The sequence below is a fragment of the Trichechus manatus genome, unplaced genomic scaffold (genome assembly GCF_000243295.1).
Source record: "Trichechus manatus latirostris isolate Lorelei unplaced genomic scaffold, TriManLat1.0 scaffold00019, whole genome shotgun sequence".
NCBI lineage: Eukaryota > Metazoa > Chordata > Mammalia > Sirenia > Trichechidae > Trichechus > Trichechus manatus.
Window position 1 is genome coordinate 12,170,671 of NW_004443955.1, and position 23,496 is coordinate 12,194,166.

Genomic DNA, 23,496 nt, shown 5'->3' on the forward strand with positions numbered 1-23,496 from the left:
ACAACATGTGTACTACTGTTTCATGAGAAACTATTTGTTCTGTAAGCCTTCACCTGAAGTACAATAAAATATATATATATAAAAAAAAGGAAATTAGTAATTTCCCCATTGGGTCGTTTCAAAAGTAACTGAAGCTATGGTCTACTTTCAACATTGCAAACAGCCCCAGTGATCCCCTAGGCCTGGCCCCTAACTGCAGAGCGGGGGCAACAGTGTAGTGCTCCCTGGACCTGACTTGGCGTTTCTTTCCTGGCATTTCTAAGGTCTCCTGCTCCTTTCTAGTGTGACGGCATCATAGCGTTATTTCTCATGGCAACAAAGTTAAACATTGACAGGACATTCACCATGAACTCAAGTCATCTCATTAAATGTTAAGGCAAAGTTGCGCAGTTTCCAAGATGTGGGAGGAACACAGGCTGGTCAGGAAAACATCTCTAGCCAGGTCTTACTTTGTTTCACTTTTTTTTTTGGGCCATGCAGTGCCTCATGAACTCTCCTTATCCAAACACCAACAAAACCTAAGGAGTCAGCCCTGACAAAGAACCCTGGAATAGAAACGTGGGCTTCTCGGCAGCACCCCGTTTGCCAGCATAGAGATTCTGGCAGCCTGAGGAATTGGGTGGATCCTTAGACACATAGACGGCAGGAGGGCTGCTGTATCTGGACCAGCTGTGACTTCCAGGAAGGTAGCAACTGCATTTAAAAAACACAGACTAAGCCTCTGGACAACCCATAAGCCATGGACACAGAGCTAACAGGGCAGGAGGGCACAAACACGTGAAAAACTAGATGGCACCACGTGATAATTGCCCTAAAATGTCACTATGCGGCCGTGACTAAGTGCTGAACCAGCAGGAGAAGCTACCCACGCCACACTTGTCGTAGTGGGAGTACAAATTCAGCAAGGTCACTGCCGAGCATCAAAGTCAGAGGAGTTTTCAGACTGTAAACATATGTCAGCAAAGACCTTTTACATCCCTACTGATGTCTAATATTCTAGGCCAAAAATGTCAGCCTGATCCCACTGGACTCCTGGAAAGGTAGGAGCGCTCACCTCTGGTTCCTCAGTCATCCTTCTTGGCTAAGGGATCCCGCTCTCCTGCAGGCAGCACAGAAGGAATCCCTAGTGCTTTGAGATTTGAGATCACAGGGAGGCCAGACCCACCCACTCCAAGGTGCTTGCCCTTGGAATTCACTTGAATAGTAAAATACCAGCGGCTCTGGGGAGGCCCAAGGGTCCTTATGACTCAGGCTATGCTGTGATTTCACTTTCTCTTCTGATTCTGCCAGGAAGAGCCATGGAGAAGAAAGCATTATCGTCTTTTCTTTGTCTTCTCACTTGCAAACACAATAACCGCTTCCATGCTCTATGCCTATCTCGACAAGCATCGCAGGAGCTAGCACACAGAAAAGGTCACAGACATGGATGCCAACCATTTCTGGTTTAAAGCTTTCACTTTAAGCTGAGAAAATCTGAGTCAATGGTTCTCAACGTTGGGTGCACACTGGAATCACCTAGGGAATATTAACCACCACTGACGCCTGGGTCCCACCCACATGGATTCAGATTTAATTGGTGTGGGGTGTGACCTAAGGATGGGGGCGTTTTAAAAGTTCCCAGGGGAGTCTAACGCGCAGCAAAGTGTGAGAGCAGTCCACGAAGGAAGACATGGGAAAAGCCCGCAGTCAAGGGGCTCGGGGGCAGGTCTCAGCCTCACTGTTTAGTATCTGCCATTCTTGGACAAGTAGCAGAATGTCTCTAAGCTGCAATATTTCTACCTGTAAAGCAGATTATAACCCTTGCAGTTCTCACTGAGGTATTATGAGGATTAAACATAGTAAGAAAATGCTGGGTAAAACACCAAGCACTATACAAATGATAGACAGATGACCACTATTTCCTTTTGCAATAACCCTGTTGCCGTCAAGTTGATTCCAACTCATACTGACCCTATAGGATAGAGCAGAACTGCCCCACAGGGTTTCCGAGGAGTGTCTGGTGGCTTCAAACTGCTGACCTTTTGTTTAGCAGCTGAGCTCTTAACCACTGTGCCACCAGGGCTCCTTCGCAATAATAGGAATAACAATATATTAGCTAACACCAATATTAACTACTGTTTATTGAGTACTCACCACGTGCCAGGCCCTGGGCTAAGTCTGAAGCCGCCCTTCGTGGTAGATTGTATAATTATCCCTGTTGTACGACTGAGAAAACCAACCAAGGCACAGAGAGGTAATGAGGTACAGAAAATAGAATATCTATATTCTTTAGAAACTAGGAAAGCAGAAAATATAAGGAAAGGGTAGAAAGAAAATAGCAATAAATAGAATGGAATAAGATGGAAATAATAAACTACTATGACAGGTACCCCACAAATGAGAATTGGGTGAATTCTTTCAAAAGACACGTTCTCAGGTGGATTAAACCTGGAATCTAGTGGTATGCCGTTCACAAGAAAGACACCTAAGACAAAGACACCAAGAAAAAACAGAAAATAGAAGGCTGGGTAAACCTATACAAGACTGACACAAAGAACAAGAAGGCAGTGTGGCAATGGGAAGAGCAGACAGACCCAGGTTCCAGGACAGAAGCATCAAGAGATTAAAGTGGCTATTTTATACAATGAAAATAGGCATTCATGGGTTATAAAAACCATAAAGCAGATATATGAAACAAAAATTTGTAGAAATATAAGGAGAACTAGATAAAAATCAATAAAAGGATAAATATACACACAACAAAACTATATATATATATGTGTGTGTGTATATATATATACACATATATGTGTATACACACACACACACACACACACACATATGGGGCCCTGGTGGCATAGTGGTTAAGAGCTCGGCCGCTAACTAAAAGGTCGGCAGTTCAAATCCACCAGCTGCTCCTTGGAAACCCAATGGGGGCAGTTCTACTCTGTCCTATAGGGTCTCTATGAGTCAGAATCGACTCAATGCAAACACGTTTATATATACATACATACACATATATACACATTCATGCATGTGTGTATATATATACATATAGTATCAGATTTTGATAAAGCCAGAACAAATAGGCAGCACATAGACGACTTGAATAATGCAATCAACAAACTAAAATTAGAAACAAGACTGAAAATAAACAAATATTCAACTCAAGAAATCGGATAAAGAACTACAACAATGATATTAGGCAGGTACCATGTGCCCAGCATTGCTACTAGCACACTACAGACAGGCGCTCTATCGCCCTTTCTATTTTACAGATGAGGAAACCCCAACACAGAGAAGTGCAGTAACCAGATGAAGGTCCTAGAGCCATGAAATCTGAAGCCCAGATCAGACCAAGGAAGTCTTATGCCAGAGCCTTGCTTTAATCATGACATAACAAACTAAATATTCAAAAAAAAGAAAATACAAAGAGAGGTTTAATAAAGGTAAAAGCTAAAGTGAATGAAACAACAAACAAAACAAATCATAGAAAAAATAAATAAAATATAGCAAGTTCCTTAGAAAGACCACAAAAATATATAAATCTATAGCTGGGCCAATCACGTTCAAAAGATAAAAAGTCGAACTATTCAATATCATAAATGAAAAGGGAAATATAACTACAGATACAGAAGAGTATAAAAGAATTACAAGAAAAATATAAATGTAACACCACGACAGCAAATTCAAAAATCTACTTCCTACCAAAATATAATCAAAGAATTTCACAAAAGGGAAAGCAGACAAACTGAAGTGACCAATGACTTCAAAAGAAGTCAGAAAATAAACACTGTTAAAAGAAGAACCACTTCAGACAGCTTTATCTAATTAACCTTTAAGTATAAACAATTCCTATGAAACTTCTCTAGACCATAATCATATGGAAAGTTCCCCAAGTTATTCTGTAAAGCTAGCATAGTCTTATTTCAAAACCTCATAAAAACAGAATATTATAGAACAATTCACCTACACGTATAGATGTAAAAATTATAAATAAAATATCAGCAGTGAAAAAGTCAATTAGTGTTTATTCCAGAAATTCAAGGTTGGGCCAACATCTATCATCATCATTCATTACATCAACAAGTTAAAGTAGAAACACTATATGATTATATTAATAGCTGCCAAAAAAGGTATTTAACAAAAATAAAACTCTGAGCAAAAAGGAATACATGGAAACTACCTAAATATGCAATAGTCTAGTTATATCAAAAACCTACAGCACATGCCCCATAAACTGCCGATAACAAGACCTTTAAAATCAGGAACAAGAGATACACCTACTATCATCACAATGACTCCACTTTTGAAATGTCTAGAGATACACAATAAAATAGATATGAAACAAGTTATATAAAGACTGGAAAAGAAGGAATAAACCTGTTCTGAATTTGCAGATGATTTGATCATATACCTAAAAGTCCCAAGGAATGTTACAAAAAAACTATTAGAATTAATAAGAAAAGCTGGTAAAGGGACTGGATAAAGCATAAACAAACAAAAGAGCTTTTCTCCATACCAGTAACATCAAGTTGAAAATGGAAATGGGAAAAAAAAATTATACATATTCAAATAGTTGCAAAAACAATAAAAAACCCACAAATAAAGAAGATAGGTCCAGGACTTTAATGAAGAAAACTATAAAATCTCATTAAAGAACATAAAAAAAAAGCTACACAAATAGAATCACTGTGGGAAATGGAGAAAATAGAAGAATAAATGTCTAATAACAGTCAAGACATCTTTGAAAAAGAAAAATAATGAGTAGAAAACTTACGTTAACAGATTCTAAGACTTAAATAAAATGCCTGTAATCAAAATAGTATGTCATGTGCCCAGAAACAGACCAATAGGTCAGTGAACCAGTATAGAGAATCCAAAAATTATATTGGAATATAGTGGGAAAAATGACAAGGGCGTATTTCAATTTAGAAGAAAAGGAAGCTTTATTTTAAAAACTGTGCTGGAACAACTGGCTGTCCATCTATAAGAGATAAAAGCTAGACCCCCTCTCTCATACCACATTGTCTAAGAATGGTGTGGGGGCAGCACATAACCTCCTCTAACTTCACAAGGGGGAAGGAGGACCAAGATTAACAGCCCAAGGCTGATTTCTATGAGGTGGAGGTCAGACATGCCTCCTCTCTCCACCATCTTTACCAATTCTGACACCACGACACTCTCTACTTCTCTGCTGGGTTCGATAATTCACTGCAATGGACATACAGAACTTACAGACAATACCCATGATTATGGGGTTTATTAGGGAAGAAACTGGTTACAGTTCAGGTTCAGGAATGCTCAGGATATAGTTCTTCCATCAGGACAGCCTCTTTTCAGCTGTGCCCACAGGCACTCCTCTCTTTGGCAGACATGCCTCTCTCTGGCTCCTTGGCCTTTGCCTTGCTCGGGCAAGTGTTACAAAACTCTTTTAGCTCTTCCAATGAGTGCCCAGAGGTACCCCATTCTGCCAGTAGGCTTCAGCCCAAAGGCGCTCAGCTCTAGCTCCATGAGTGCACAAAGCTAGCTCTGCCAAGTGCCTAGAAACACCCTATTCCACCAGCAAGGCTCCTGCCTGAAGACACTCAGCTGTCTTGCTTTGTAGGCTGTGAAGCCCATTGCACCATCTCCTGCCAGTCTCTCCTGCTGCTGCTTCTTGCTGTCTTTAGTGTTATACCTTCTCTCTCTCTCTCGGTCTCCTGGTTCCAGGAGCTTCTCAGCACAGGGATTCCAAGTCCAAAAGACATGCACCGCTCTTGGCCTTTCTTCCTTGGTGATGGTGAGATCCTCTTTCTGCTCTGGAATTGGCTCTCTTTTAAGCCTAGCGGGATGGCAAAACTGACCAATCTCCTTGGTGGGCCACAATTACCTTATTTGCACAGTCCCACCCAACCACTTGGGTGGGAATTACAAGACCATGGTGAGAAAGGCACACAAAAGCAATCTATCCCACCACAGACATACAAAAATACATTCCAAAAAAATTAAGCTTAAAATACAAGAAATAAGAAGATAAAAATATTACAATAAACTCTAGGAGAAAAGTTATATAAAACTGAGGGTGGAAATTACTTTATGTGTTATAGACTGAATTGTGTCCCCCTGCGAAACGTGTCAACTTGGCTAGGCCATGATTCCAGTATTGTGTGGTTCTCCACCATTTTGTCATCTGATGTGATTATCCTACGTGCTGTAAATCCTAACTTCTGTGGTGTTCAGAATCGACTCGACAGCAACAGGTTTGATGATGTTAATGAGGCAGGATTAGAGGGAGTTATGTTAATGAGGCGGGACTCAATCTACAGGATTAGGTTGTATCTTGAGATATAAAAGAGAGAATACAGCCGAAAGGTGGGGGACCTCATGCCACCACTATTGAAGAACCAGGAGGGGAGTGCATCCTTTGGAACTGCGTCCCTGTGCTGAGAAGCTCCTAGACCAGTGGAAGAGTGATGACAAGGACCTTCCCCAGAACCGACAGAGAGAGAAAGCCTTCCTCTAGAGCTGGTGCTCTGAATTCAGACTTCTAGCCTACTAGACTGAGAACAAACTTCTGTTTGTTAAAGCCATCCACATGTGGTATTTCTGTTATAGCAGCACCAGACAACTAAGACATTATGAAACCTAAATGTATATAATGAACACTATTTTTGTTATTATAGTGAAAAACTAAAACTAAACCCTGTATATGCTTAAAATGTTTTTATAGCTTTGCATGGGGAAAGGTGTAGACAGACCCTTACTGGGTTGTTAAATTATTTACTTCAAGATGGGTAGATCAGTAATTTTTATTTGATCTCTTGTTTCACTTGTTATAACAGGCACATACGACTTCCGTAATTTTAAAACGTAATAAAGAAAATTTAAAAAATTTGGAGAGATTGTTAACAATGACAACATATATTACCAATTTTGAGAAAAACAACAATAATAACAACAAACTTTGATAAAGTATATGAAGCTCAGATTTCAGATCCTCAGTCCAGAGGCAGGAACTACTTACTGCTTTTCCTGGACAACCGCTGGGCAAGGCACTGGCTTCCATGAAATACTTCCTGAGGAGATGTTTGCTGGGGTCAGGACTGTCCAGTAGGATGTAAGAGCAGAAAAAAGCCCCATGACGAAGCAGGAATATGGCAATGTCTTCATTCCCTAAAGGAACAAAAAACGGAAAGGTTAGGGCATTCAGGCGTAGAGCATGTCACAAGTTCTCCAAGATGCAGACTCTAATATCTGAAATAGAAACTAAAAACACTCTTGTTAAATGTCTCTATTACTTCCCTTGAGACGTCAAGTTCCTGTTAGTGAGATAATTTTGTGGGACTTTGCCCTTTGGGATGTGTGATGGTTAATTTTATGTGTCCACCTGGCTAAAAAAAAAAACCAAACCCATTGCCAGTGAGTCCATTTCGACTCATAACGACCCTATAGGACAGAGTAAGACTGCTCCATAGGGTTTCCAAGGAGTGGCTGGTGGATTCAAATTGCTGACCCTCTGGTTGGCAGCTGAGCTCTTAACGACTATACCACCAGGGCGACAGTACCCAGTTATTTAATCAGATACTAGTCTCAATGTTGCAATGAAGGTATATTTTATAAATGTGAATAATATTTAAAATCAGCAACTGTAAGTAAAGGAGATTATCCTTGATAATGCAGGTGGGCATCATCTAAGCAGCTGAAGGCCTTAAGAGTAAAACTGAGGTTTCTGGAAGAAGGAATTCTACCTCAAGACTGTAGCATAATAGCATAACAACTGGACTAAATCAAAGCTACGAAGTTACCTGAATACAACCAAACACTTCAAGGGACAGAGTAGCAGGGGTGGGGGTCTGGGGACCATGGTTTCAGGGGACATCTAGGTTAACTGGCATAACAAAGTTTTTTAAGAAAATGTTCTGCATTGCACTTTGGTGAGTGGCATCTGGGGTCTTAAAAGCTAGTGAGCAGCCATCCAAGATGCATCAATTGGTCCCAACCCACCTAGAGTAAAGGAGAGTGAAGAACACCATAGACACAAGGAAAGTATTAGCTCAAGAGATAGAAAGGGCCACTTCATCAGCCTGACACCAGAAGAACTAGACGGTGCCTGGCTACCACCAATGACCGCCTTGACAGGCAACACAACAGAGAGTCCCTGATGGAGCAGGAGACGAGCTGGGTGCAGAGCTCAAATTCTAGTAAAAATACCAGACTTAATGGTCTGACCGAGACTGGAGGAAGCCAAGAAAGCATGGCCCCCAGACTGTCTGTCAACCCAGAACTAAAACCATTCCCGAGGTCAACTCTCCAGTCAAAGATTAGACTGGACTATGGGACATAAAATGATACTTGTGAAGAGTGTGCACCTTGGCTCAAGTAGATACATGAGACTAAATGGGCAGCTCCTGTCCAGAGGTGAGATGAGAAGGCAGAGAGAGTCAGGGGCTGGTTGAATGGACATGGGAAATCAGGGGTGGAAAGGAAGAGTGTGCTGTCACAGTATAGGGAGAGCAACTAGGGTCACAAAACAATGTATGTATAAATTTTTGTATGAAAGACTAAATTGAATTGTAAACTTTCACTTAAAACACAACAATAAAAATAAAAAGACAGTGGCATAGAAACCCTGCCGAAGTTTCCAGCCTGCTACCTGCTCTACAGAATTCAGACTCAAGATTACAACATCAACTCTCTCCTGAGTTCCCAGCTTGCCCGTTTTACGGATTTCAAACCCTCCAGCCCCCACAACTGTACCAGCCAATTTCTTAAAATAAATCAATCTCTCCCTCCCTCTCTCCTTTTCTCTCTCTTTATATGTATCAGCTGCGGTCGAGCCAACTCTGACTCATGGAGACCCCACGAGTGTCAGAGTAGAACTGTGCTCTATAGGTTTTCAATGGCTGATTTTTCTTTGGGAAGTAGATTGTCAGGCCTTTCTTCTGAGGCACTTCTGGGTGGACTCAAACCTCCAACCTTTTGGTTAGCAGCTGAGTGCATTAACCATTTGTGCCACACAGGACAATCTTTCTATATACACACACACATATACATACATACACACACATATAACTATGTATTCTTACATCTTTGTCATCACAAGAAATAATAGGCAAAAGAAAAATAATGGATTGGGAAAAATACTGGCAGCATGTGTGAAAAACCAAGGCCTAATATCCCTAATATACAAAGAGCCTATTTGCATATTGGTTCCATTTATCTATTTCTCTGGAGAACCCTGGCTGATACAGACAGAAAAAACAAATAAATAAACTCAATGCTGTTGAGTCAATTCTGACTCATGGAGACCCCATGTGTTACGGAGTAGAACTGCTCCGTAGAGTTTTCTTGGCGGTAATTTTTATGGAAGCAGACAGCCAGGCCTTTCTTCTGTAGCACTGCTAGGCAGGTTCGAACCACCAACCTTTCAGGTTAGTAGTTGAGTGCAAACCGTTGGCACCACCCAGGAAGGCTGGCTGATACAGAAGCCTTATAAAATGGTTTCATTTGCCACAGTTGGTCCCTGTCACTGAAAGCCTCTTTCAGGAGCGAGTGGGTGGGGAGGAAAGGAAATCAAGAGTAGACGTTGCAAAAGTCTCCACACAGAGACAGTTTCAGAGCTGGGAAGGGCTGTGAAGACCCAGTTCCACGTTGCTAACCTGTGACGGGTTTCAACGTTAGCTCTGGAAAGATAACACGAACACACGAACACCTAGGTCAGACTGTCTCAGGTGGGACCCACCTGACTTGATGGCTGCGTAGAGGGGCAGGCGCACAATGACAGGGAACTCGTTCTTCCTGACTGCGTAGCTCTCTGGGTCGGCCCCGTGCGTAAGGACGAGGAGCTTGACGACTCCCAGGTGGCCCTGCTGGCAAGCCAAGGCCAGCATCCAGTTCAGCAGCCGCTGGGGGCTGCAGTGACCTGGTGGGGGATGACAGGACAAAGGGAAAGGGTACTGGTTAGTTACACTCTGACCTTTCCTCTGCCCATTAATAAAATCAGGCCGTCCTGTTTCCAGTGAAAATCGCCTCTGTTGAGTTATTAGTGCTTTCTGGAACACCCAGTAAGCCAGTTGCCATTGAGTCGATTCTGACTCATGGTGCCCCCATGTGTGTCAGAACAGAACTGTGCTCCATAGGGCTTTCCTGGATGATTTTTTCAAAAGTAGATCACCAGGCATTTCTTCCGAGATGCCTCTGTGTGGACTCCAACCTCCAGCTTTCCAGTTAGCAGTCGAGCACTTTAACTGTTTGCACCACCCAGGGACTCCATTTTCTGGAATACCCTATGAACTGTATGTAGCATTTTCCAACATTGTATAAATCCACCTGCTTGTGAAATAATGTCATGTGAAGAAAGGCAAGATTTAAAACAACATATACAGTGTGATCTCACCTGTATAAAAAATGTATGTGGAACTATGACTAGACAGAAGTACCTCAGTGTTGTAGCGTTATCTTTGGATAGCGGGATTTCGAACATTCCCCCTGCCCCACCCCCAGCCCTGACCCCACCTTTAAAATGGCATTACATACAGGGCTTTGGGGACAGACAGCTTAGGGTTAAAATATCTTAGCTGTGTAATTTTGCACAAATTTCTTAACCTCTCTATACCTCAGTTCATCACTGGTAAAATGGGACCCAGAGCACCCATCCTCTTAAGTTCAGCGTGAGGATTACATGACATAATATATATCAAGCACCTGGCTCAATAAGTGATAACTGATTACGTTATTGGAGTACTGACACTTTGGTGCATTTCCAAATTATCTGTAAAATACATGTATTACTCTCATTATTAGCAAAAAAAAAGCTTTAATGAAAGAAATAGATCTAAACTCTCCTGCCTAAAACCCTAAGAATGACTCCCTGGAGTTGCTGCCTGCTTCATTCCAGGACAAACCAACAATTAGCACACCGCGTGAACAGGGCAGCATGCGCTGAGTGTTACAGTATGTTCAAGTTCAAAATTGTGCAATAGTTGCCAGGGTAAAATGACCTCATCCTCCGCACTGACATTTCACAACTGCATCATAACGCTACCTCATTTCCAAGGGTGGACCATCCTTGGGAACCAAACTGTTTCCAAGTGGGGCCAGAGGCATCCTCTCTTCCATGACAGGAAATTGACCCAGAAGTGGGGTGAGATCAGGGACGCCAGGGATTACCACCCACCATCCGATGCACGTGGCATCGTGCCTGGGCCAGAGCCAGTGCTAAGTGATGTCGCTGCTTCTCCCTCAACTGTTAACCAGAATTAATGATTCAGAGGAAGTGGTAAATTAACAGAAATTAAAAACCCAAACCAGACTTGTTGCCCTTGTGTCCATTCCGACTCATGGCGACCCCATGTGTTACAGAATAGAACCGCACATTGGGATTTCTTTGTTGTAATCTTTTATAGAAGCAGATCACCAGGCCTTTCTTCTGCAGTGCCAACCTCTGGTGGTGCAGTGATTAAGCGTTCTGATGCCAACCAAAAGGTCAGCAGTGTAAATCAAGCAGCCACTCCTTGGAAACCCTATGGGGCAGTTCTACTCTGTCCTACAGGCTCACTATGAGTCAGAATCAACTCCGTGGCGACTGGTTTGGGTTTTTTTTGCCAACCTTTAGGTTAGTAGTTGAGTGCAAACTATGCACCACCCAAGGACCTAACAGAAACTAAGTGGTCCATAATTCATGTACTTCAAGGACATGTAGGTAAGAGAAATATAGCAATCATGGAGCGGACATCTACAATGATGAAACAAACCTCAAAGAGGTTTGGAAACTTTCCGAAGATCCCACAATTGGTAAGTGGAAAAGTCAAGACTTACACTCTGCTGTGTCTGAAACCAAACTGGGCTCTCTGACCCATACCATACCCCTACATGTGCCTTATGAAGCCTGAACCCAATGCCACTCAGAAAGAGCCCCATTTAGGACTCACTCCTCATCCTTCTCATCTTCCTCTTTATCCTCCTTTTTCTCCTCATCTCCATCCTCTCCATTCCTGTTTAGTTACCGAAAAACAAAACAAAACAAAACCTAACCAGCTGCCATGGAATTGATTGTGACTCCTGGGATCCCACAGGGTTTTCAGTGGCTGATTTTTTGCAAGTAGATCGCCAGGCCTTTCTTCCAAGGTGCCTTGGTGTGGATTCAAACCACCAACGATGTGGTTAGCTGCTGAGCTCTCACCCATTCAAGCCACCCAGGGACTCCTGCTTAGCTACAGAGACTAGGAATTACACAGTGATGTACTTCCAAGTTACATCACTAGATAGGCCCCTTCCTTCAAAGCCCACCTCTCATCCTTCCTCTTCTCAGAACCCTCCCTAATTCTCTAGTTGCCTCTCATTGGTCCTCTAGTCTTATCTTACCTTACTTCTGACAGTGGCTGCCTTCCCCTCCAGCTTGGAAATTCCTAGAAGGCAACAATGCTTGTCCATCTTTGCATCTCCTGAAGGGCAGGGCATAGCACAATGTTCTGGACTCCTCAAATCCTTAGCAACTCTGCCCGGAATTGTGCTGAAGATAGGATCCCACTGGGAGCAGCTGAAAACCATGCTGGGGTCAGCCAAGCTCCTTGCTCTGCAAAAACAGGCAACCCAAGCCCTTCCCTTGCTTGTCTGCTGATAAACTCCTACTCACTCTGCACAGCCCAGCTCAGGTCACCTCCCTCTGAAGATCTTGTCTTCTTGCACCCAGACAAGTCCACTCCCTGATGTTTGCTTCCAGAGCACTGTGTAAATGTGTTAGCCTTAGTATGATTACCTTACACAGAGTTACTCGTTTCTACCTCGATTTCCCGTTTGACCATGAACTACCAAAGGGCTGGGTTACCTTTTAAAATGTCTCTCTGTCTCTCAAGTTCTTCAGTGTGCCCAGTACTTGGAAAAAGCTCAATAAACGTTAGCTGCACAATTAGGTGAGTCAGCTGGAGTAGATTCTTTGAGGCTAGAAGAGATGCTACTCTTGGGGATCCAAGAAAAGAGGGACTCAGTTTTTGGTGCCACAATGGTTTCCAGACTCCTGCCTGCCCTCCCACATCTTGCCTGACCCAAACTGCATCTTATAGGGCCTTTGAACCGCCCTGGTTTCTGTCCATGACCTCTTTCTCCCTCCAGGAGGAGGGAACTCAAATGGAACAAAGTCTGAGACCAGATCTATCTCAAAGCATACAGCTGGAGGTCCGAAACAGGACTGCTGCATAATTTGTGGGGGCCGATGCAAAATGAAAACATGGGACCCCTTGTTAAAACATTATTAAAAATTTCAAGATGGTGACTGCAGAGCATTAAACCAGTTGTGGGGCCCTTCTAAATGCAGCACCCCATGTGACTGCACGGGTTGCACATTCATGAAGCTGGCCCTGCCCTCAAGCAAAATCCCAATTCGCAGAGACGACGGCTAGGGCAATGCCTCAACCTCTAGCTGTAGCGATGCCTGCTGAACTTGCACAGCATCACTGACCTAGGCCACCACAGGAAATTAAAGGAGAGAAAAAAAAATTATTTTTTAAATTTTTAAGTAAAAATTAAATTTTAAAAACTAAAAAATTAAAAAAAAAATAAAGCAGATAAAAAATTACTTGTTCTAAAAAAGCAGCATATTGCTTTCTGTGTGTGTGTCTGCAAGTGAAGGGTCAAGAGAGCAGAATCACCTGATGAGAAGAAACTGTGTCCCTGAGTCACACTTGGAGGAAGGATACCCAGGGCAGCTGATGACCTACATGGGACTGACATGTGAGCAAGAAGTAAATCTTATTGTATTATTTTAAAAAGCAGCACAGATCCATCAAATGTGGTATGAGAGGGTTGATCTTGTGAGCTCATGGGAATGAGAGGTGGGATGCGGCCAGCAGCTTAATTTGTTTAGAGTACAAACTAGATGCCCCAAATCTCTTGATCTGTGACTGAAAAGCTTAAAGAAACAAGCATTTTGGGGGTAAGTTCCCCAAATCCTGCCTGAACCTAAGAAGAGAGTCCCATGAGAGTTGGTAAGGTGCTCACGCTTGTGACTCACGTGGTAGGGACTCGAGCAGCTCCTGCACGACTGCGGTGTGCCCAAAGCGTGCGGCCACCACAGCGGGGTTGTCATCGGTGGGCTCTGTAAGCAGCTCCACCCGCCTCTCGGTGAGCAGATACCGCACTGTCTCCAGATCCCCATACGCCGCGGAGATGCTCAGAAGCTGGCCCTGGTCAAAACAGAGCAGGGCTTGGATTAGACAACTTCTGTTTGGAACTGCCAAGAGAATGGACTTTAAAATCTTTTTGTTACCATTGGGTTAATGGTATACTAGCCACTTTTTATGCCTCTGGACCTCAGAACCAAAAACAAACAAACAAACAAACAAAAAACCCAAACCCATTACGGTCGAGTCGGTTCCGACTCATAGCGACCCTACACGACAGAGCAGAACTGCCCCATAGGGTTTCCAAGGTGCGGTTGGTGGATTCAAACTGCTGACCTTTTGGTTAGCAGCCAAACACTTATGAGGCATTATTCCAGTTCTAATGCACTTATCATCAAGGTGCATCCCTTTTGAAATGCATGAAGCTCAGCAGACTGGAGACAGAGCCTCACTGTTGTGTAGGCTGAGCATTCTATTAGGTGCTGCTTCCTGGATGTGTTAGTTTTGTAAACTTTTGCCTTTTTTTCCCTTTATTTCTGTGAGATAAGGCTTGCAAGCATAATTATGGTTCTCCTGTGTGATAGTTAGGGAGCCCTGGTGAGTTTGTTTCGGTTTTTCTGCGTCATATTTGGAAAACCAGAGGTTCCCCCGTGTAACCTAATGGAAAGCGCCCACAGTAAATTATTCATCTAGCTCTCACTGGTATATCGTCATTCCACAGATCGGTGGTGCCACAGTACCCCTCACCTCATTGGTGGTTTGTATTACTAGAACATATTTCTCAAAATCCATATTACCAACCAAAAATTTAAACACACTCAATTGGTAAGCATGCATTCCAATACTGAAAACACATGGCATCAAAAAAAAAAAAAAAAAAAAACACCTAAGGAGAAAAAAATGTAGTAACGAGAAGGTTAGAAATGCATTGCCAAGTCAACGGACAACACCAGAGGTGAGCTGTGGGGTATGGGAGCCATATACCGCGTGGGGCTGCTGAGCGCCTGCGATGTGGCCAGGACCAAGTGAAATGTGCTGAAGTGTGAAGTGCACATGTGGTTTCAAAAACTTTGTTCAAAATAGAAGCAAAATATCTCCTTAATCACTTTTATATTTATTACGCATTAAAAGGATGATTTTAAATATATTCAGGCTAAATAAAATATATTATTAAAATTTATTTCATTTTTTTTTTTTAATTACCGTTTTAAATGTAGCTGCTGGAAACTTTGGAGTTCCTGGGTGGTACAAACCGTTAATATGCTCTAACTGAAAGGTTGGATGTTTGAGTTCATCCAGAGGCACCTCGGAAGAACGAACCGGTGATCTACTTCTGAAAAGCCAGCCACTGAAAACCCACAGTTCTACTCTGACGCACATGGGGTCGCCATGAGTCAGAGGTGACTTGATGAAACTGGTACTGGTACTGGAAAATTTAAAATTACGTACGTGGCTCACATTATATCTCTACTGGACAGTGCTTCTCTCCACCATATGCTTCACGAGGACAGGGACTATGTAAGCTCAATAAACAGCTAATAAATGCTGAGTGGGCTTCAAGAAGAGCCAGGCTCTCTGAAGGACCCTCCTGCACGTTATTCATAAATGGAATGTGACAGATGAGGGGACTCCACACATTGAATCCAGGGACAAAGATCCTCCAGCTATATGCAACGGGCTTCTTGACTTAGGGCCACAGGAAGAAAAGGGTGAGGTGGAGACAGGACCTGAGCTTGAGTTCCTACTGTGTCCTAGCCATCCCAACATGTACAAGCTCATCTGAGCCTTATACCAACTCCAGGAGGCTGGCACTGTACTAATACATTGTATAGATGAGGAAATGGAGGTTCAGAGAGGTTTAATAACTTGCCCAAGATTGTATAGCTAGTAAGTGGCTCTCACAGACAGACTGTAAAAACGGCCCTGACTTTTAACGAGTTCCCAGGGTCTGCAAAAATGGTGCTCATGCGGACGCTGGGTTGGCATATGAAGTGTCTGACTGCATTACTGAAACTGTAATCCTCCTGGAATGTAGCTGCTTCCCATGGGCCTGGACATCAACATTTCTCCAGGGAGCAGACGCAGAACCCAAGTTGGGCTGGTCCATTTCATCTAACTTGTCAGTTAGGTGCCAGGGGCCAGTGAGGGCCTCGGGAATTTACCACTTAGTTTGAGTACAGAACATGCATAAAACAGACACAAGTGAGCATACATTAAGTGCTGATAGTATCGAAAACGAGAGTCTTTGGAGTTCACTTTAGGGTGGGACGGGACAGGGAAGGGAATCAGTATTTGTCAAGCTCCTACCATGTGCCAGGTGCTGCGCTGGGTATTTTTTTACACTGTCACACGGAATCCCATAACAGTCCCTTGAGTAACGTGTCTGTATCTCCATCTTATCTATGAGGAAATGAAGGCTTGCCCACGGTAAGGGAGGTTATAGTCAGCAAAACTATCCAGGATTTGAACTGGAGTCTGCTGAGCTCCAAAGCCTACATTCTCTTCATTATCCCTGAGATGTCTTGGAAAGTGTGGGTCTGGAGGGAGGCTGGGGGGCTGCAATGCAGAGATACTGAGTGGGCGGGTGATGGGCAGGTCTGCCAGGTAAGGTGAGGCATGAGCTAAGGGACTGGGAGTTATCTGTGGAACAGAAGAGAGTCACATATTCAACGTGACCAGAAAAGAAACACCCACTTGCCCACCATTCGGCGATGGGTGGGGCCCAGGAGCCCTGCCATTCCAGGAAAGCACTTGCCTTATGGGGAAATGCCTAGCAGCAATTGATTAAACGATTTACCACTTACAACTAACAGCTGTCTAGACTCCAGCCGGTTAGAGGCTTAGAAGTCCCATCCTCACAAGGTGGTAAGTGATGTCACCAGAGCCAAGCCCAGGCCAAGGGGAAGCAGAGGGGTGAGAAGGGCCAGAGCTGGCTCCCTGCTTCGAGACAGACCACAGGCTCTAAAGTATGTAGTTAATTTAACTCAAACAGTCTAGAAAAGCATAAAATGAAAAATAGGGCTCCTTCTAGGCCACCACCTCCTAATCCCCCCCTCTGCAAAGGAAACCACTTTTTATAGCCTCCTCCCCACAGCTTTCCAGAACATGATTATCCATATAAAATCAGTTGCTGTTGCACAGATTCCATGACTCATGATACCCCCATGTGTGACAGAGTACAGCTGTGCTCCACAGGGTTTTCAGTGGCTGACTGTTTAGAAGTAGATCACCAGGACTTTCTTTTGAAGGTGCTTCTGGGTACACTTGAATCTCCTACCTTTCGGTTAGCAGCCAAGGACATAAAACATTTCCACCACCAAGGGACTCCACCCATCCACCCATCCACCCATTCATCCACAGATAATCCCGTATTAAACCAAACGCTTTTTTCACTGAACTTAATATAAATTTTTATTGGCATATAACATACCTACAAAAAAGTACAAAAATTATTAAGTGTTAGTTTGATGAACTGCCACATAGTAAACAGAGCTGTTTAACTGGCACCCAGACCAAGGCACAGAACATGACCTGTGCTCACAAACCCCCCACCATGACCCTTTCCAGTCATACCCTATCAGGGGTAACCTGGTAACCCCGACTTCAAAACCCCAGATCAGTTTTTGCCTGTTTTTAAACTTTATTAAAAAAGGAATTATACTTCACTTGTTATTTTTTTTAACTTTTTATTTTGAAATAATTATGGAGTCACATGAAGTTGCAAAGATAGTACAGAGAGGTTCCATGTACCCTTCACCCAGTTTCCCCCAATGCTTACAGCTTACATAATGATAATGCAATCATTAAAACCAGGGAATCAACATTGGTACAATGTGTGAGCAAAGTTCTGTTGTTTTGTTACACTGTAGATCTGAGTAACCCCCAGCACAACCAAGACACAGAACTCTTCCATCACCACAGACCTTCCTCATGCCGCCCCTTCACAGTCACACCTCCCCTCCTCTATCCCTAATCCCTGGCAACCACTAGTCTGTTCTCCATCTCTACAACTTTGTCATTTCAAGAAATGTTACATAAATGGAATAATATAGAATGTGACCTTCTGAAATTGACTTTTTTACTCAGCACAATGCCCTTGAGATCCATCTGAGTTGTGTATATCAATAGTTCATTCCTTTTAATTGCTAAGTAGTGTTCCATTACTTGATTGCTGCTTTCATGGACACTGCTGATACAAGTAGAATGAAATCATTGACAACTTCAATTTCTTCTCCATTTATCATGTTTACTAGTCCAGTTGTGGACTAATTTTCTTCAGGTTCAGGTAGAATTCATACTGTACTAAGCAAATCTGGTGCAAAAGACCTCTTTAAAGTTTTAAAAAGCAAGATGTCACTTTGATGACTGAAGTACATCTGACGCAAGTCATGGTCTTTTCAATCGCCTCATATGCATGTGATAGTTGGATAATGAAAACGGACGACAGAAGAACTGATGCATTCTGACTGTGTGTTTGGCAAAGAATATTGACTGTATCATGGACTGCCAGAAGAACGAACAAATCAGTCTTAGAAGAAATACAACCAGAATGCTCCCTAGAAGTGAGGATGGCAAGACTTGGCTCACTTAGTTTGGATATGTCATCAGGAAAGACCAAAGGACACGATGGTTGGTAAAGCAGAGGGTCAATAAAACCCAGGAAAACCCTCAATGAGATGGATTGACGCAACTGCCACAACAATGGACTCCAACATACCAAATATCATGAGGATGGCATAGGACTGAGCAATATTTTGTTCTGTTAGCCATACGGTGGCCACGAGTCGGAGCCGTCTTGACAGCAACTAACAATAGGATTATACGGTAGGGATGTACCACAGTTTGTCTGATCATTCACCTACTGAGGGACGTTTTGTTTGCATCCAGTTTTTGGCTATTACCTGCCATGAACAATCATTTGCAGGTTTTTGTATGCATATAAGTTTTCATTTATCTGGGATAAATGCCCAGGAGTGCAACTGCTGGAACATATGGTAAGCGTATTCTTAATTTTAAAAAGAACCTTCCAAATTGTTTTCCAGAGTGGCTACACTATTTCACATCTCCACTGGCAATGTATGAGAGATTCAGTATCTCTGCATCTTTGCCAGCATTTGGTATTGTCACAATTTTAATTTTAGTGGTTTAACAGATATGTAGTGACACCTCATGGTCTTAATTTGCATTTCCCTAATGGCTAATGACGTCAAACATCTTCCATATGCTATCTGCCATCCGTGTATCTTCTTCAGTGAAATGTATCTTCATGTCTTATGCCCATATTTTACTTAGATTGTTTGCTTTTTTACCATTGAGTTTTGAGTATTCTTTATATTTCTAGATACTACTCTTTTGTCAGATATATGGTTTGTAAATATTTTCTCCAAGTATGTAGCTGGTCTTTTCACTTTCTTAACAGGATCTTTCACAGAGCAAAAGGTTTTAATTTTAATGAGGTCCAATTTATCAAAAAAATTTTTTTATGGATAGTGCTTTTAGTACCGTGTCTAAGAACTCTGAGCCCTAGTTCCTGAAGATTTCTCTGTGTTACCTCCTAAAAGTTTGATAGTTTTGCATTGTAAATCTATGATCTATTTTGAGTTAATTTTTGCATAAGGTATAAGATTTAGGTCAAGGTTCTTTTTTTTTCTTTTTGTTTTTCTGGCCTATGGATATCCAATTGGTCTAGCACCATTTGTTGAAAAGGCTATCCCCTTCCTTAATTGAATTGCTTTTACATCTTTGTCAAAAATCTGTTGGATGTATTTGTGTCTGGGTTCATTATTCTGTTCCATTCACCTACGTGTTTATCCTCCACCAATGCCACACAGTCTTCATGGTCATAGATATATACTGTCTTGAAATAGTAAGACTATTTAAAGAATTATTCCTTTTGCTTTATTCTTTTTCAAATTGTTTTAACTATTCTGGTTCCTTTGCCTTTCCATGTAAATTTTAGAATAATCTTGTCTATATCTACAAAACATCATGTTGGAATTTGCATAGAAATTACATTAAAAGTATCTTATCAATTTGAGGATAATTGGCATCTTTACTGTGTTGAATCTTCTAATCCATGAACATGGAATATCTCTCCATTTATTTAGATATTCTTTGATTTCTTTCATCAGCATTATGTAGTTTTCAGCATACAGGTCCTGTACCTGTTTTGTTCAATTTACACCAAGATATTTCATTTTTTGAGTAACTAAATAGTATTATTTATTTAGGCTACCATGTATTCATTGCTAGTATATAGAAAAACAATTGATTTGTATATGTTGATCTTGTATCCTGCAACCTTGCTGAACTCATTTATTCTAGTTTTTTTTAAAAAATATTCTTTGGGATTTTCTATGTAGACTATCATGTCATCTGCAAATAGGGACAGATTTACTGCTACATTTCAGGTCTCTATGTCTTTTAGTTCTTTTTCTTGCCTTCCTGTGCTGGCTAGAACATCTAGTACTATGTTGAACAGAAGTGCTAGAGTGGACATCCTTGCTTGTTCCTCATCTTATGGGAAAAGCGGTCTTTCACCATTAAATATAATGCTAGTTGTAGCTTTTTTTTGTAGATGTTCCTTATTAAGCTGAGGAAGTTCTCCTCTATTCCTAATTTTCTGGGAGTTTTTATCATGAATAGGTATTGAATTTTTTCAAATGCTTTTTCTGTATCAATTGACATAATTATGTGATTTTTTTTTAGCATATTAATATGGTGGTTTAGAATGATTTTTTACCTAATACTGAATAAGCCTTGTACCCTTGGAATAAACTCAACTTATCCATGGTGTAGCATTCTACTTATATGTTGTTGGAGTTATTTGCTAATAATTTCTTAAGAATTTTTACATGTATGTTCATGCACATATTGATCACAGTGTTCATTTTTTAGTACTGTTTTTGTCTGGTTTTTGTATCATGGTAATACTGTCTTCATAGGAGTGTTGAAAAATGTTCCTTCTTCTATTTGTTGGAATAGGTTGTGTCAAATTGATTTTTCTTTAAACATTTAGTAGAATTCTCCAGTAAAACCATTCGGGCCTAGAGACTTCTTTTTCGGGAGGTTTTAAATTATGAATTGAATAAGGAATTAGTAGTTATAAAGCTAGTCAAATTATGTTTTTCATATTGGGTGAGTTGCAGTATTTTGTACTTTTCAAGGATTGGTCCATTTCATCTAATTGATCAAATTTGTACGTGTAGAGTTGTTCATAGTATTCCCTTATTCTTTTGATGTTTTCAGGATCTGTAGCCATATTCCCTATTTCAGCCCTGATATTAGTGATTTTTATCTTCTTTTTGTCGCTTTTGGTCTTGTTGTTGTTGTTAGCTGCCACCAAGTCGGTTCTGACTCATAAAATACATACAATAGAACCGAATACTGCTGGCTCCTGCACGACCCTCACAATTGTTACGCTTGAGCCCATTGTTGCAGCCACTGTGTCAATCCATTTTGTTAAGGGTCTTCCTCTTTTTCACTGACTGTCTACTTTAAGGAGCATGATGTCCTTCTCCAGGAAATGGTCCCTCCTGATAACATGTCCAAAGTATCTAAAATGAAGTCTCATCATCCTTGCTTCTAAGGAGCATTCTGGCTGTACTTCTTCCAAGACAGACTTGTTTGTTCTTCTGGCTGTCCATGGTATATTCAACTTTCTTCGGCAACACCACAATTCAAAGACATCAGTTCTTCTCTGATCTTCCTTATTCATTGTCCAGCTTTCACCTGCGTATGAGGCGACTGAAAATACCACAGCTTGGGTCAAGCACACCTTAGTCCAATGCAATGTCATTTGATTTCTTGACTGCTGCTTCCATTGGAATTGATTGTGGATCCAAGAAAAAGGAAATCCTTTACAACTTCAATATTTTCTCTGTTTATCATGATGCTGTTTGTTGGTCCAGCTGTGAGGATTTTTGTTTTCTTTACGTTGAGGTATAATCCATACTCAAGGCTATAGGCTTTTTTTTTTTGAGGTGGGAAAGAATTTATTTTTATTGTTTCCCGTACAAAAATTTATACATACATTGTTATGTGACTCTAACTGTTTTCCCCATACTGTGACAGCACACTCCTCCTTTCCACTCCTGATTCCTCATGTCCATTCAACCAGCTCCTAACCCTCTGTGCCTTCCCATCTCACCTCCGGACAGAAGCTGCCTGTTTAGTCTCTTGTATCTACTTAAGCTAAGAGGCACACTCTTCAAAAGTATCATTTTCTGTCCCACAGTCCTGCCCAATCCCTGAAGAGTTGACCTTCGAAACTGTTTTAGTTCTGGACTGATAGAGTATCCAGGGGCCATGCTTTCCGGGGTTCATCCAGTCTCAGTCAGACCATTAAGTCTGTCTTCTTACTAGAATTTGAGTTCTGCACCCCACCTTCTCCTCCTCCATCCAGGACTCTCTGTTGTGTTCCCTGTCAGGGCAGTCATTGGTGGTAGCCAGGTACCATCTAGTTGTTCTGGTCTCAGGCTGATGCAGTCTCTGGTTTACATGGCCCTTTCTGTCTCTTGGGCTAATACTTTCCTTGTGTCTTTAGTGTTCTTCATTCTCCTTTACTCTAGGTGGTTGGGACCAACTGATGCATCTTAGATGGCCGCTTGCAAGCTTTAAGACCCCAAATGCCACTCAACCAAAGTAGGATGCAGAACATTTTCTTAATAAGCTTTGTTATGCCAATTGACCTAGATGTCCCCTGAAAGCATGTTCCCCAGACCCCCACTCCTGCTACTCTGTGCCTCAAAGTGTTTGACTGTATTCAGGAAACTTCTTAGCTTTGGTTCAGTCCAGTTGTGATGACTTCCCTGTAGTGTGTGCTGTCCTTCCCTTCACTTAAGATAATTTTTATCTACTCTCACCCTCTCTCCCCATCCTTGTAACCATCAAAGAATGTTTTCTTCTGTGTTTAAACCTTTTATTGAGTTCTTATAATAGTGGTCTTATACAGTATCTGTCCTTCTGTGACTGACTAAATTCACTCAGCATAATGACCTCCAGCTTCCTCCAAGTTATAAGATGTTTCACGGCTTCATCATTGTTCTTTATCGTTGCCTAGTATTCCATTGTGTGGGTATACCATAATTTGTTTATCCATTCGTCTGTTGATGGGCACCTAGGTTGTTTCCATCTTTTTGCTATTGTAAACAGTGCTGTGATGAACATGGGTGCACATATATCTATTCGTGCGATGGTTCTTATTTTTCTAGAATATATTCCAAGGAGTGGGCTAGCTGGACCGTATGGTACTTCTATTTCTAGCTTTTTAAGGAAGCGCCAAATCGATTTCCAAAGTGGTTGTACCATTTTCCATTCCCACAAACAGTGTATAAGTGTTCCAGTCTCTCCACAACTTCTCCAGCATTTATTATTTTGTGTTTTTTGGATTAATGCTAGCCTTGTTGGGGTGAGATGA

General features: G+C 41.8%; 1 protein-coding gene across 1 annotated transcript in view; it reads right to left on the minus strand.

Annotated features, from left to right (window-relative positions):
• The window catches only part of LRRK1 (leucine rich repeat kinase 1), a 183,072-nt gene that overhangs the window by 97,456 nt on the left and 62,120 nt on the right, over positions 1-23,496 (minus strand). Inside the window, exons 3-5 of the mRNA XM_004372645.2 lie at positions 13,970-14,141; positions 9,704-9,883; positions 6,986-7,134 (exon numbers count right to left, since the gene is read on the minus strand). Of these exons, the coding sequence (XP_004372702.1) occupies positions 6,986-7,134; positions 9,704-9,883; positions 13,970-14,141 (501 nt within the window). The remainder of the gene's footprint in view (positions 1-6,985; positions 7,135-9,703; positions 9,884-13,969; positions 14,142-23,496) is intronic.